Source organism: Neodiprion pinetum, chromosome 3, assembly GCF_021155775.2.
Source record: "Neodiprion pinetum isolate iyNeoPine1 chromosome 3, iyNeoPine1.2, whole genome shotgun sequence".
Classification (NCBI taxonomy): Eukaryota; Metazoa; Arthropoda; class Insecta; order Hymenoptera; family Diprionidae; genus Neodiprion; species Neodiprion pinetum.
Genome location: NC_060234.1, coordinates 2,750,950 through 2,766,857, shown reverse-complemented (window position 1 = coordinate 2,766,857; position 15,908 = coordinate 2,750,950). Strand labels below are relative to the sequence as shown.

General features: G+C 34.2%; 1 protein-coding gene and 2 long non-coding RNA genes across 7 annotated transcripts in view; all 3 read right to left on the bottom strand.

Moving 5' to 3' along the window:
* Window positions 1–2,167: 2,167 nt before the first annotated feature.
* On the bottom strand, window positions 2,168–8,994 carry LOC138190642 (uncharacterized). The gene is made up of 5 exons (XR_011176641.1): window positions 8,789–8,994; window positions 5,995–8,394; window positions 5,582–5,785; window positions 3,463–4,994; window positions 2,168–2,778 (listed from the first exon to the last, which is right to left on the bottom strand). It is a non-coding gene; the product is annotated as an uncharacterized lncRNA (long non-coding RNA).
* Window positions 8,995–9,005: 11 nt separating this feature from the next.
* LOC138190643 (uncharacterized) lies at window positions 9,006–12,426 on the bottom strand. 2 transcript variants are annotated; one of them, XR_011176644.1, is made up of 4 exons: window positions 12,262–12,426; window positions 10,730–11,299; window positions 9,813–10,634; window positions 9,006–9,404 (listed from the first exon to the last, which is right to left on the bottom strand). It is a non-coding gene; the product is annotated as an uncharacterized lncRNA (long non-coding RNA). The 2 variants fall into 2 exon arrangements; XR_011176643.1 differs by lacking the exon at window positions 9,006–9,404 and having other exon boundaries at window positions 9,415–10,634.
* Window positions 12,427–12,670: 244 nt separating this feature from the next.
* The window catches only part of LOC124214177 (longitudinals lacking protein), a 53,972-nt gene continuing 50,734 nt past the window's right edge, over window positions 12,671–15,908 (bottom strand). Inside the window, exons 7-8 of one of the 4 annotated variants that reach the window (XM_069134449.1) lie at window positions 14,641–14,783; window positions 13,512–13,646 (exon numbers count right to left, since the gene is read on the bottom strand). In XM_069134449.1, coding sequence (XP_068990550.1) covers window positions 13,623–13,646; window positions 14,641–14,783 — 167 coding nt within the window. In that variant the 3' untranslated portion in view covers window positions 13,512–13,622. Of the gene's footprint in view, window positions 13,647–14,640; window positions 14,784–15,197; window positions 15,820–15,908 lie in introns of those variants that run through there. The other 3 variants (XM_069134450.1, XM_046616318.2, XM_069134446.1) reach the window with 3 other exon arrangements.

Below are 15,908 nucleotides of genomic sequence, written 5' to 3'. Positions count from 1 at the left end.
GCTTGACGCAACAATGTTATAATGTAACAATTTATTTTACAAAAATATATCACCACACAATACAGCTGCAGATATGATTAAGCGAAAGCAAAATTATTTTATTTTACAATAAGACTCGTTTGTTCAAATCAAGATTATTAATTGTTGACGTTGTATAACATTTTATAATGGATTTGTTTGATGAATTCTTCGTTGCCAGACGTTAGTAAAACTGGCCAACATTCCGGACTTTCCCTCACATGACGGTGTAGCGATTTTTTCCATTTGTACGATTTAGCGCAAGCAAAGCAGGTGTTGTATCCTGAAAAATAAGTTATAATCAATAAATACGGTAACCGTCACAATTTAAGTTTATTACATTTTAATGTGCAGGCTTATTATAACTTTACGTGGACGTGGACATTCATAAAGCAAACGTCGATACATGTTTAATAGAGTCCAAAATTTATTCACCATATTTGATTAAATAACAGGTACAATTATACCGTTTCAAAAGAACAGCCAGACCTTGATACATCAGTGATCGAGGTAGTAGATCTTCTTCTAATTGAGAAAATCGTTTAAATTATATTGTAGCTCAGTCTTACCGTTAACGTTGTAAATGGCAAGTCCTAACTCAGTGTAAACTTTTTCGTTTGTCTAACTAGTACACGAAGGAAATGTATCATTGTGTTTTTATTACAATACTGAATAATATCCGCTTTGTCGGAGTGAAACAGATCATACTTATATTACGTTAAAAAATATCAGGCTAATATTTGTTGCTGAGTAAATTTCGTGCCGATCAATTTATTTGGCATATCTATGGGAGGTGTTTTTTTCGTATGTGCTTCAGCAAATTACAATTTAATTTCGATTTCTTGGGACAATATGGACATTGATACTTCGGGGCCTGTCCACACTCTTCTCTTATGTGTCTGGATAAAGAACTCTGGTACATATATACATTTCCACACATTTTGCACAGATGGTTTTGACTCGACGCTATAAAACCTGTAATAAAAAATAAGTACGATAAGAAATTGTGGCTTTATATGCAATTAAGGAGTTGACAAATGTACAATAAATCACTATACAAATATAGGTTAATAATTAAATGTCAATAATGAAAATACTGTTTTAGGAAAATTACATGTCATTATCATTGTCATCGCATATTCACTGCGGCAAAGTGATACCGCGAAAATATGTTTGCCAATGTTAGTTCAGCAAAGTATTTTTCCTCCAACGATGAACTGGATAAAAGTAAATTAATAACTGTGTAATAAGAGCATAACAAATTGGCAAAGGTACAACCGCTAATGTATATGGACATGGTTTAAGCGTATTTCATAACTATACGTCAAAGTTTTGTAGGAAACATTTATTTTGCAGTAGGAATCTGGTAATCAAATATAAAATTGCAACAATCAAATCTTCAAAATTGCCTCCCGATTTCCTCAAAGACGGTGCTTCGCTCGTATATGTTTTAACAAATTACAGTACAGTTTGGATTTCTGTGGGCAATTTGGGCATTGATACTTTGGAAGTTGCCCGCATTCTTCTCTGACGTGCCTGCGCAGGGACCGTCTATACTTGTATGAATTTCCACACCCTTTGCACACATGATTGCCTGCCGTAGCGACGCCTGAAAAAAATGTACCACATCACTCATATATAGCAATGACGAATATCGTTCGTTTGCATACACAATATTATAATCACGCCTGTCCTAAGTTTACACACAGCATCATTTTCGCCAATTCTCAGACGCGCCAAAAATCATATATAATGAAAACTTTGATCCTACAAAGTCATACATTTGTCAGTTGATCCGGCGGCTTATCAACTAGTAGGAATCGTTACGTGGAGTTCTCGAACGGAAATAATTTGCAAAGTTAGCGTATTAGTCAACAGTTTAGATTGTTAGCTCGATAAGCGCTACTGATCTATCGATAATGCATTCGTTGTGGTATGAAGCATGCCTTAGTAATACGAACGGAGCATCGAACGAATCCTGGCTTTACAGTATTCAATATTTTTTACCAATTCATGTTGAACATTCTTGGAAAAGCATAATACTACTAAGATGCTCGTTTATTGTTTTTTTATTACCATCGCTATCGCCTTCTTTTTATTCAAATATCGAAGTTTCACCCTGAAAAATGTAATTACTTTTAAGGCAATATAAGTACAAAGCTTTATTCACTCTACGCGAATACATATTCGAATTCTGGTACACTCTGCACAAATTATAGAGGTAATATTAATTCAACGAAGTATGATATTACAGTTTCGCATAATGATAACGTTTAACGCAAATTGGCGTTAATATAATTATATATATATGTGAAGTACACCGGAGTAAAACATTTAGCAAAATAATTATTGAGGGTTGATTTTATCGATGATTGGGTAGAGACTGGATTAAAGATAGCGTAGATAATCTCAGCAGTTGCTATGTAGAGTAAGCGACAATAGATGTTATAAATGTGTAATGTTTAAATAATATGGAGGAAGCTGGATATTTACGATATGACGCTCACTTCCAGTGCCATATTACATGACCGTGTGACCAAACCACTCATGAATTTGATGATGGCATTTTAAATTGATGCTGTTCTGCCTGATGCGCGTGCAATATAAATGCCTTAAACGCAGCAAACGGGCATAGCGAACATTTGTATTGCGGAGGTTCGCACTTGTGCTTCAGGTAGTTGCTCCACATCTTGTAAAATTTACTGCACTTGGTGCATGTGTAGCCAAGAAGCTGATCACCCATATACATCTTACGGTAAGCTGAAACAGAATAAAATCATTAGTTGTGAGTAAGGATATTCTTGTGAATTAACAATGATTTTGGCCACAGCCAAGGTTAATACAATTCAAAATTCAAGTCAGGAAAAGAAGATCAACACAGACATTATACGATTCTCTTTTCATTTTTCCAAGTGTTTAAGTAAAGCTACACATATCGACGACTGTTTTTATTCATTCGATGATATGTGTTGTACTCATTTTAATATAATATGCATCTCTTGCTATCATAATGCAATAAATTTTGTATTCAGGTAAATTAAAATTATAAGATTGTCGATATTTAAAAATACGTCAGGTCGTTGTCGTTGGAAGTAATACCAAGCTATCGGAAGTATCTCGATGTTGAGTACAAATCAGCAGAATAATTGAGCCTAGATATAATTTTACTCTTAAACATGCACGTGTCTTCTACCTATAGGAAAACGACAAGGTAGAACGCGATAATTCGTTTCCCACTAACGATTGGGACCAATAACACACTGGTGATGAGATTGGCAATACACGTGCAATTTCTTCAGCTATCCTTTGAAAGCAAATTTTTCTTTCTTTAATTAAGAGTTTATTACCAATGTTATACTATTAGCATTACCTCATGACGAATACACTGAGGTATATCACGGTACATTGTTAATCGTCTAGTATCTAAAGCAGTGATTTCTATACCTGAGATAACCAAAAGTAATCGAGCAGCATTTAGTGGAAAAAATTCTTCAATCAATGGGATCACTGGTGTTTTATCTTTTGGACAGATTGTGCTGCCAAATAATATAAAAATGTGACGCAATGTTCATTTCGTTCGCCTTAAAGAACATAAATAATGAATCCTTTCAAGAATTGTTCGTTGAAAAGAACTTGGAGCGAATTGAAATTCAATATTTCCGCGCACCACGTATTTTTGTATCTCAGTTTTTATTCGTAGAACGTTTCTTCTCCATTCCATTGTTCGCAATGTGTCTAGGACCTGTCAAATGTCTGACAAAATTTCCCTTGTAGCCCGTTCGATAATTGCAGAGGCTGCAAACGTATCGTTGTTTATCTCTTGGTCCACATTCTATGGTTCGATGACGGGATAACGAGGATGCCCACAAGTAAGCTTTCCCACAATCCCAGCACGTGTAAACACCGTCCTTTGCAACATATTTTTGCAGTTCTTTATAGCGTGGCTTATATTTAGCTACAGTTTTCCCATAAGCCAAATCTTGCTGTGATGTCGAAGTAAGCGTGTTGTAGCTTGGACTGTTTCCGACACTAGTCTCAAAAGTTTCTGTAATGTTATTTTGAACACTAGTTGTCAGACGACCCGGACATTCTCGACGATGTCGACTCAATGAAGTCGACCAGGAATAAGTTTTTCCACAGTCGCTGCACCGGTAAGCAGGTTTTTTATTTCCCAAAAGATTTTTATCGACTATTACTCCGTCTCCTCTTGGAGCATCGGACATCACGTTCAAGGTGTTAGTTTTCAAAAGCGTGGATTCCATCGCTTTGACGAAGTTTTGCTCTGGACTTTGTTTCCCGTTCGAATAGTCTTCGGCCAGTTCGTGATAGGTCATGTAGCATTCTGAAACAAACAAGTTTAAAGTTGAACAACAGTTATTGCGTTGCATGAATATTTGACAAGAGTACGGGTAGTGAATTATACAAATGTATGACAGTGCAGTGATGATAAATGAGGAGAACTGACAAAGGTTCCGTCAGATTAAAAACGCACATGACTGTAGTTATTAGAATTATTTCAACACAACTCAATTTGCTTTACAGTCATTTAAATTCGGTTACAAGATAAAATTGTATTATGTACTATACACTATAAATGTTTCTCAACATACGATTATTCTAATGAATATCCCATTATCATCATACGACGAATAGATAATTCTACAGAAAGAAATTAATCATTTCTTAGTGAAAGGGTTAATTCGAGTGATGCTTCTTTCTGTGCCTGTCCATGCACCACTGATATGGACTTTTGTAAGTACACAAATTGCACGTATGCTTAGGCTGAGAGTCGATACATTCGTATTTCCTATGCCTCCATAGAGACCTATGAACGGCATATGCCTTTCCACAGTTGATGCAAGTGAACGATCTTCCATAGAATCCAGCAGGTCGGTCGGAATATACACCGAAATTCTGTGATGTGCCGGCTGTCAGATAAGCCCCTCCGTCTTTTGAGTTATACTCCCGTAGAAAAGCTGGAACAACAACACATGAAAAGATTAAAAAAAACTAATGTTCGGACACTGATCATTGGATTCTACCCGCCAGGTAAAACTGTTAACGTCACATTTCCTTAGGATCAAAGTTTTATTAAATAATTCATGAAACAGCATTATCCACTTTTAAAAACGGCATGTGAATTCACTACATAATATTCATCGATATAATAAATCTCTATAATTTATTTGACATAAAAATAGCAGAATTCATTAGGCGTTAAATAAAAAGTAAATTAAATTCCACATTTGCGTTGTGTAGATTTCTAAAATATAATTATAGATAGCAGTAATTGTTTAATGAAAATGACTTAATTATTACAAACAATCGAGCTGCACAAGACTATGTAACAACTACTTGATAGTAAAGAAAAATTAATTGACAGTGATAATGACGAAACGCATACGATACCGAACGTGTTATTACAATTTATGAAAAGTCTGCATGTGTCTGCGTATGCAATATTTATAATTGCTATGGAAATTGCAAAGATTGCATCTGAGCTTCGTTGTACCAGAATTGTGAACGTTTCTGATATGTCGTGCCATATTGGCTTTGTACGTACTATTGTATGGACAAAAGGTGCACGTGAACAGTAAAATTTTAGGATTCATCACACGCTTGCTTGTCGAGAGTTGATTATACTTATGACTATACCCCATCAGTTTTGACCTCATTTTGTCAGACGCTACACTGGTCGATATTTCAACTTGAGACGATTGGTAGGTGTTCGCATACTTCCTCACGTCCCACAATTCACCAGGCAGACCTGGAACAGAAATGTATTGGTAATCGATTAGAGTTATGTTCTAAAATGTTTTCAATTAGTTGGTACGAAATTATTGAGGATATTTCCTCAAGGTAGAAGGCCAAAAAAATTATTAACACATCAAAACGCCGGCACGCATAAGCAACATTTGATTGTAGGTACGCAGAATTAGTTTGTTTAGTAACGGAGGAGGATAAGAGTAGACCTACTGTATGATAATTAAAGGGTTTTTAATTTCAAATGCGTTTTCATATGCCTCCGCAGTACATCTTTCCTATTTGTTTTATAACCGCATAAATTGCAGTGATTTATCGGCGGCACACCGCACTCTTTCTTCATGTGTCGATGCAGATTTCTCTTCCAATTATATCCCTTTCCACACTGCAAGCACGTGAACAGCCGTCTGTCCACGTCACCGTTACAAACTTCTTGCAGCATGTTGGGACGATAATTGATGCCTGAAACGGGATAAAATATATTAGCACACAAGTACATCGAGTAAATATAGAGTATGAACAATATGATATGCGCCTAGTTGAACATAAAAGTCATCATTGACGTATATACGTAAGAGACAAATGAAACATTTTACAAACTGTTTATTTATTTACTTATTCGTGTACTTTTGTATTTCGCTGATTGTTTGCCACACTGGTAAATTGATCGATCAAACTTTACATAAACTCGGCTAATCAAACGAAATGCTCTAATTATTTCAAAATTAATAAACACGACGATAAACTTTAAACGCACACCAATATTTATAACTATTCTGCAGGTAGCGTAGATATACACATCTAATAAAGCCTACCTAGCTCAACTGCTTATACTAAATAAAATTACATAGGTACAGTATTTCTTAGGCACTGTAACAGAGCCAGAATAAGAATAATTAAAACATCTATGGAGGTGTATATGTAATTCAAATAGATGCCTCCATTTTATTTGACATTTAAACTACTCCGATGCAATTAGAATGTTCTTTTTGTATGTGATATTTCAAAAGTGTCGATAATCGCGCCTTGTGGTTACAAAAAGGGCAAGGATATAGTGGCTCTATTTGGCAGAAGAAGTTCATGTGTTTACGCAGACTGCGCCAATCACTGTAATGTTTCAGACACTTGAGACACTGAAGATATTGCTTGCATCGTCTCCATAATTCAGGGTCCAGGGTGTTGCAATACAGTTGTTTCGACACTGAAACATTTAAATAATCTTGTCAAATTTCAATTCTCGAATGATTAAACAAAAAGAAAAATAAAAAAAATAAACAGTTTCAAGTAAAAACGAGAATCCAATGCAGTTTATAATATAAATATATTAGAAACAAATGTTTTTGAATTTATAAAAATAACTAGTTTCCGAACTGCTTACAAAAAATAATTTATTAACAAAGGTGTGTATGAAGACAAGTACACATTCAAATGATCGTTTCACCTTGGATAATCAGCGGTGAATATTGTAACATTAAAAGTATTCAACTGGTGATAATGAAAGTTTATACTTCTTCTAAGACATTCTGATGCTTGCTTAAAATATGTCTCTGTAAGAGGCAACGTAATCGTGAACGATGCGTGCAGTAAAGGCACGGAAACATAGGCTCTACGCCACAAAAATAGTTCATGTGTTTTTGTAGATTTCTTTCATCGCTGTAGCGTTTCCCACATTTTAGACAAGTTAATGATTCTTGGCATTGCTTCCATGTCGCACGGTCCAATAATGAACAAAACAGCGTCGGTATTTCTACGATTACTGAAACAAGTAAAGAAATGAAATTAACATCTTGGAATAATGAGCAGGTGTCAGTGATGTATAAATAATAACACCAGGATGATTTAGGTAGTTAATGTCGCTAAATTTCCTGTAATTACAAATACAAGTCGTGAAAATAGTTTTATTACTCCCATTCAACAATTACTCGACGTAACGAAATACATTATGAGGTAAGAAATGCTCTGAAAATTACCATAACTTATCGTCTACTTTAATTTATTGTCTATACCAATGCGCTACGTTATTGATTGGTTTATTTATTCTTATATAAACTATAAAATCATTGTCGAGTATGGAATTGGCACTAAGTTAAATCCGTACGTAAACAAATATAATTATCTTAGGTAAGAGGAAATTTGTGATCATTCATGATTGGTATCCCAATTTTTTATCGTCAGCAGTACTTTCGTTGTGGATTGTTCTTAAATGCCGTAACAAACTGCAATGCTGTGAGAATTTGTGACCGCAAAATATACAATAAAACTTTCGATTTACTCCACATTCGAACTTCTTATGCCTGGAAAGGTTCCCTCGTGTAACGTAGGATCTCCCACAGCGAAGACACTTCCAATTCCCAGTGCCAAGTTGCATTTTCCCACAAGTTGTTCTTTGGTGACGGCGGAGTGTGAATATTTGGCTGTATCCCTTTCCACATCGTGGACATGTGAATGGTTTATCATTGATATCTTCCTGCATGTTCACATTTTGTGTACAATATTCTGACACATTTGAATTATCCGCATAGGCGGGAGGAAAATTAGCTACGTTTTGCGAAGAATTGGCATACACAGCAGCACACGTCTGTGTATTGTATTGAAACGACGCTTCATCTGTACCTGTAAAAATGCATACAGATTAAAATTAACGATGAAATATATTGGAGATATAAGTTGATATAAATATAGTGCGAAAACATCTTGGCAATATTTACATACGTGTATATATATACATATATGTTTGAGAAACTGAGGTTCATCTCAGGTGAATGAGACAAAATTACCAATTTGTATATACAATTCTTTAACTTTATACAAAATATATTAGTTGAATGTTTATTCTGATGTAAAAAAAAAATTTCATACATGAAAATTGTATTTCTTAATGTCGTATGTTTCTAAATAATAGGGAATACGACGCGTGCGTAAGCTAGTCGAAACTACGCTTTGAAAAGGGTTTTTGAGGCGGTAAATATGTATTGTGGATTCGCTTTAAGTGTCGACGCAGGCTCACATTTTGCGTAAAAGTATGCTCGCATATATGGCAACTAAATTTTCGCTGTCCACCGCACTCAAACTTCATGTGTTTAATCAGACTGTATTTTATTTTATAACGTTTATCACACTGCGAACACTTAAGTGGCAAATCGTCATCAGTCAAATGGTTTGCGTGTCTTGATCTCCGGTGACCAACGAAGCTTCGGTAACTGAACCTCGATTCATCTGAAATGATAATAACATTTGATTAGTCAGTAAAGCATTCTAGTTGTACTTGAAATAGTGCTGTAGTAGACAGAAAGGCTCAAGTTTTCATCCATCATGTGTTGTAGATGGAAAGGAACTGTAAGAAAAGGGAACAAGGAACGTTTTACCAATTTTACGATTGCGTTGTATTGAACTATCGTTAGTAAATTATAACAGATGCATCTTAAATATATTTTTGTCATCCATTCCATGTTTAGATATTAAATGTCGCTGTAGGCTCGTCTTTTGTGTAAAACTAGAGCTACAATAGTCACACGTGAACAGTTTTCGTCCACCGCATTCCCACTTCATGTGCCTGCGTAGGTTGCACAGCTTCGTGTAATTTCGTCCGCAATCTCGGCAAGAAAAGCGTCCTTCCAGGAGACCTAATTATTAAAAACAGAAGAAATTATGTAGACACATTTAATGATTATTCGACAGAAAATAGGAAAGAGAAAGAAAGACAGAGATAAGATAAAAGGGACACTGCAAATTTACCAAGCCAGTTCACAGTTATAAATATTTTTTATATTTTACATCCAAATGATAAAAGAGTTTCTTAGATTTAAAAGAAATCATTATTTCGAAATTTGGTTCAGCTCTTGAAATTCGACGGCATTATACTAATTTCATGTAATTCAAAGTACAATTTATACCGATTGAATCACATGAATACACTTATATATATGTATATATATATACATATACATATATACCTACATACATACATACACGTATATATATATATCTGAATAATGTAATGGTCAATTTTGTAAACAAAATATATTACTTACTAGTTGTTACAATTAGGTGATCGCTGATTACTTTTTTTTTTCTACAATGCTAGTTGAGAAAGTTGACTCGAGAATTCACCGACTTAAAATGAACAAAAACATTAGTAGTGATTGACGTAAATAATGTACTCGTTTCTATGACGACAGAGTGAGTCGGTGAATCCTAATCCTCGGAGTTGAAAGAGGTATTTTCTGCACTCCGCACATTTAGTGTCGTAAACAAATCTAACATTACACGACCCTAATCTCAATTTCGTAGTTCGTGAAATAACCGTAACATACTCTTCTTATATAAAGAATTGTATACAATAAGGAGGCAACGGTCTTTTCACCTTGCGCATTTGCAAAATTTGTCTTCGGCTCAGACAAGCATAATCGCCTTTGATACGTATTGCAAACTTACGATCAGCCCGAAAAGACCGAGTTTGCTTCCTTGTTGAACAATATGCTATTTTTTTTATAAATTTGGTGTAAAATCTGTGTATGCGGGAAACATGGGAGCAGAATGGAATGAGACGTCGATTTCAGTCAGTACATCCAATGTCGATGTTGGGCCATCCGCGGTATCTATAGACTGTTTCCACAGCTTTTGATGCCTGGCAAGAATGTGCTTCATCAAACTGTCCTTGTATCTTGTTTTATGCGGACAGAATGAGCATTTGAATTTTGGATCTATTCCACATTCAAAATCATGGTGCCTCTTCAAGTGGTGTTTGTGTTTATAAGTCTTTCCACACGTAACACACGTGTGTTTAGCTTCAAGGTCAGTTACCATCGCATTCACTAGTCTCGGAGCGGTAAAATATCCGTACTGCATGTCTACTGCAACAAAAAGAAATTAGGGTTTGTTAGTAAAAACAAAAAGGTTTTGATGAAACTTGCGGTAGAAATTTAGTCGAATAAATTCTCCTGCTTACACAGAAACATCCATGTCTCAAACACGTTCCGATATACTAAAAAGCTCGACTCCATGGTGCCCCAAATTTAATTGAGGGATCGCACCGTGAGTTATCCTAACTGTCTTGACTTGTCAAACTTGTGTCTGGGAATAATTGTAATAATGTTTAGTCTTCTGAACAAATTTTTATTAGGCTACGATAAATCACTTTAATAGTCAGGAAATTTATTGAGTATTCAGACATCGTCACTTTGCGATTATAATTACCATAATATGGAAAGAAAACCTGTTTTTACATAGAATCAATAATTTTTTCGAGATTTCCGACCCGTTATTCCAGGTATGTAACTACGAAGAATGTGTTTCTTGGTATGAATTTTCAAATAAGACCTATAAAAGGAACGGTACGGGCAATATGCACATTGTAAAGTCGGCTGTTTTCCACATTCGTTGCGCAAATGCCTTGTCAGTGAATTGCGTCGTAGATAAAGTCTACCGCAACCGTTGCAAGTGAATTGTTCTTTCTGTTCATGTGTCTTTCTGGAGTCTTGTATACTTCCAGGGATGAATATTCGATCATAGCCAAATTCTGAAACCAAAATAATATTGTTATTTTTGATTTCATTGGCGTTTGAGTTTTTTCTATGTAAACATTCAACGACTACACAAAACGTTTAATAGTCAAAGAATATACATTCTTTGTTTCAGCGCGTAATAAATATAAAAATTGAATCTTATAATTAATTTCTTTGCAATAATTTCCACATCATTCACTAATACACAGTGCTGCCACAGAGTTTCATCAATATACCAATATTAAGATTTTATCCTTGCTCACTGGTACTTAACTTTTGCGATCAGCGATATTCTCAAATTCTTCTCCGGCTGAGATATATCTATACGGATATATTATTTTAAATCGCACAAGTGTTAAGAAATCAATTAAAAAAACTGATGCATTATCAATTATACTTAATTACAAAATTTCTGTCATCCAGGTATGAATAAAGAAAATAAGAAATAAAATATTTGCTGTAACAAAATAAAATATATGATTATAAAAAACAATTTAAAACTTAATATTGTATAACCAGATATCTGGTTTGTTTTTTTTTTAATTTCATTCAGCTTTATATAATATCCTATACTTGATATAAGTAAATTGGTGACAGCAGTTTACACTTTAGTCTATGTGTACTTAAATATAATCATAAAAGTTCATGTCTGAACATATACGACTATATTCAATCTTATATTAATTGTACATCGATAAAAATCTCAATTCTTCTTCATATATGACCTTTTATGAATTGTACATGGACAAATTTTTTTTTTTGATTTTTTTTCATCTATTCTGAATGTATATGTATAACCATATACCTATGATCTTACATTAATTATACATCGGTAAAAAAAATTTCATTCTTCTTCATATATACTCAAATCTAAGTATATATGGTCAGACATGGATTTTTTTTCCCGAGTATTACCAAGACTTTATCTACAGACGAGGTAAATTAGGGTGTATGTGTAAAACGTGCTTCGCTATACTCGATTTGTATTTGCTGATATGAGGACAATAGGGGCACTTGTGCTTGGGAGCCTGTCCGCATTCGACATCCATATGCCGGCGGAGAGATCTCTTGATTTTGTAGGTCCGATCGCACCTTGGGCACCTAAAGAGCCCGATCGTTGGTGGATATTTGACTCTCCAATCTGAAAATTGTTGCATCGTGATTAGAAATAAATTTCGTCGTGTGGTGTTGTAATGCATGACAAACGCATTCGACTTCGTCATAAAAATGTTATCAGAATTATCGAAGAAATTCAATGTTAGATGAAATAAAAGGATTTCACATCTTTGCTGGTCAAAATAATTGCTTATGTTAAACAATCTTATGTGTAGAGTAACACAAATGTAGTAGCATCAGTTGTTACTTCCATTTTTCAGAAGTCTCTGTATAAAAATATATGCTGTCCTATAAAATGTAGAAACAAGCCACTCAGATCTGAAGACGGCTTCACAGTTTAACTTTCATTAGCTGAAATAATTGGGATAAGCCTTGAAACTCAAGTTTAATTGTATTTAATTAATCGGGCAAGTTAATAGATCTCTTTTTTATCATCCCAAAATTTGGATTTGATATTACAAGTGACATATTGTTTTACGTGATAATCAAACGAGGCTACCAGCTATGTATTGCACGTGAATATTAATTGGAAAATATATATATATATATTTATATATATATATATGTTATATATATAATATATATATATATATATTACTATACGGGTTTACTGGCGATCGTGCTTAGAAGTGAATAACTCGTTGCACTTTATAACTGGTAATGTACCATCGGCACTTTACAAGACAAGGACCGTATGTCGCTTTTGTCTCTTACATACACATATTTAGACATATATATTAGGCATTATCTTCGATTGTATATAATGTCGTACAATAATAATAGTAATATTGGTAATAATAATGATAATAATAATAATAATATTAATAACAACAACAAGAACAACAGCAACAACAATAATAATGATGTCGATAACCGACGACTTTTATAATACGACAATCTTTATTTAATCGGTAGCGATTATCTGTTTTCTATGTTCTGTACATCAAATAAAAGATTCTGAATCACCTCACTTGAACCGCATCTCGCTTTTATCTAACGTGAACAATCCCATTGCCGGCATATAATAATCACTAATCGTCTTCGAATGACGCCCATTCAAATGAGTGTTTAAGCTAGACTTGTGTTTTGTTCTATAAGGGCACAAAGGACATTGAAACTTGGGTTCAACGCCGCATTCATGCTTCAGATGTCTTGCAAGACTGGAGTGATAGTTGTACACCTTGCCACAGTTTTTACAGGGGTACGTTATCCGGTGACAGTTTAGAAATTCAAACATCTTTGAATCTGAAATTAAAAAAAAAATCAAACAATTAGCATAAAGAAATGAAAATACTCGTGCTCCTACATTTTGAAAATTTGCTACAAGCGCTGTTGTATCACACAAAACACAATCGTTATTATTCCATTTTAAAAAGAGAAAAAAAAGCACGAACAATATTATAACGTAAAGTAAGCCAAGATGTTTGGATGAATTTCGTTATTCGTTTTATATGAATTTGAGAAAATATCCATCAGATATTGATAACATGCACATATACACGTAATTTGTTTTTTTTTTTTTTTTTCACACTTTCCAACATTTGATAAAATGGATGGAAACAGTGTTTGTTCTTATATTCGTTTCACCGCTGTTAGCTGATTAACTTTATGAACACTGATGAATTTATTCCAATAGTATCTTCGCATATGATACTGTTGGATGTATACTCTATGTTGACGATAAATAAGTATCGGAATATAAAGAGTAGAGTGTTTCAAAAAAACCTACTAATTTTTTTTTTTCGAAGAACATTGAAAAATCTTCCGAGTGTCCCTCAAAAATGACCTCGGTAAAATATGAGAATATTAAGAGCTCATATTTGACCGAGGTCATTTTTGAGGGACACTCGGAAGATTTTTCAATGTTCTTCGTAAAAAAAAAAATAGTCGGCTTTTTTAAAACACTCTAATAAAGAGTGTTTCGTCAAATTGCTTTATGCATACAAGTATCTTAATATATTCATCATGTACAACAGTTTTATTTATTCTTAGAACTGTTAAAGTGAACTCGGTTTTTGTGAGCCTTAAGATTCCAACTCCACTTTGTACGATAATTACAAAACTCGCATTTAATATTCGCTTCTTTTCCACAATCCAATCTCATATGATCTACTAAATTATTCTTCCATTTGTAAGATTTGCCACAACGTTGGCACGAATAGTTGCCGGGGGTTCTACGATTTCCGTTTTTACAATGAGTGGCTTTTTTCTTTAAGTGTGACTGATTCTTGTACGCTACATTGTAAAATGGCACTGATGATTGTTGATTTTCAAAAAATGATTCATCCGGAAGGTAAACAGCTGTGTAATCAGTTTCAGCTACATACTGCGATTTGAGCACCACGCTCTCTTTTCCAATGTTTTTCCACTTCTGACGCAGTTCTGAAACACAAATAAAGGTCAGCCAATTTATAAGCTATAGATGACATTATATTGCAAACATTATTTCAAATTACCATGACGTAAGTACAGCCATAATTGCACGCTGAGAAAATGAATAATAATCGAAATCCAGTGTAGACTATACCAGACATTCAACATGCGAACTACCGTAGAAGAAAACATAGTTCACAGGTACATTACAATAAAGTGCTAGTTTCTTGTCAATAATCAGTTATATTGACCGATGATTGTTGATAGCATAATTATCTAGTACATTAAATTACACAATGATATTCTTTGAATAGTAACTTGATGTAGAAAATAAAGATGTATCCATTTCTAGAGTACAAATAAATGGAATATTAACTGTTGAACATGAAAATAATTAGTCGATTCATTGGATAAAGGGATAAGTCGAGTAAAAAGATTATTTTATTTACATGCCGAAAATTTACACATGATTCTACAGGAAAACATCTCATCGACTCAGGGAAAACGTGATGGTTTCAAAGGTAAATCGACCACGCTATGTGGCGTTGGAAACATTAAATATTCTTAAACAGTAAAAGCACACGTATTTTCCAGTATGTGCGCGATAGTAATAATTTAATCTATGAGTCAAACAATGGAAATTATCGACGTATATTAAACTATACAATGACACGCATTAAGCATATCGATTACAAACTATATAGTCGGAAAAATTGGTATCCGAAAACCAAATTCCCACAATGATTGGTGAACTGTTTGTTAATCCGGGTTATTAAGTCTATCGCTCAAGAAATTTACATGGATCAGATACATAAAAATATATTCACTTATATTTACTTGATGTTATGTACTGAAAATAAATGCTTCAAAAAACTTGCTTCTATTCTGGATCTGTAAGGGCAGTACTGGCATGAAAAGTGCGTTTCACAAGTGCTCATGCCACAGCCCATTCTAAGGTGCTTTCGCAAGTTGGATGCCCACGAATACATCTGTCCGCAGCGTGGGCAAACATGCAGTCTTGGTCTCACTATTGGAAACAGGGGATCTGTAAAAATTCACAATGTATCATTTATTCGATAGAGAATCAAATCAGCGCACTCGCAACTTCTTTATCGAGGGTTTTTTCTTGCCTTT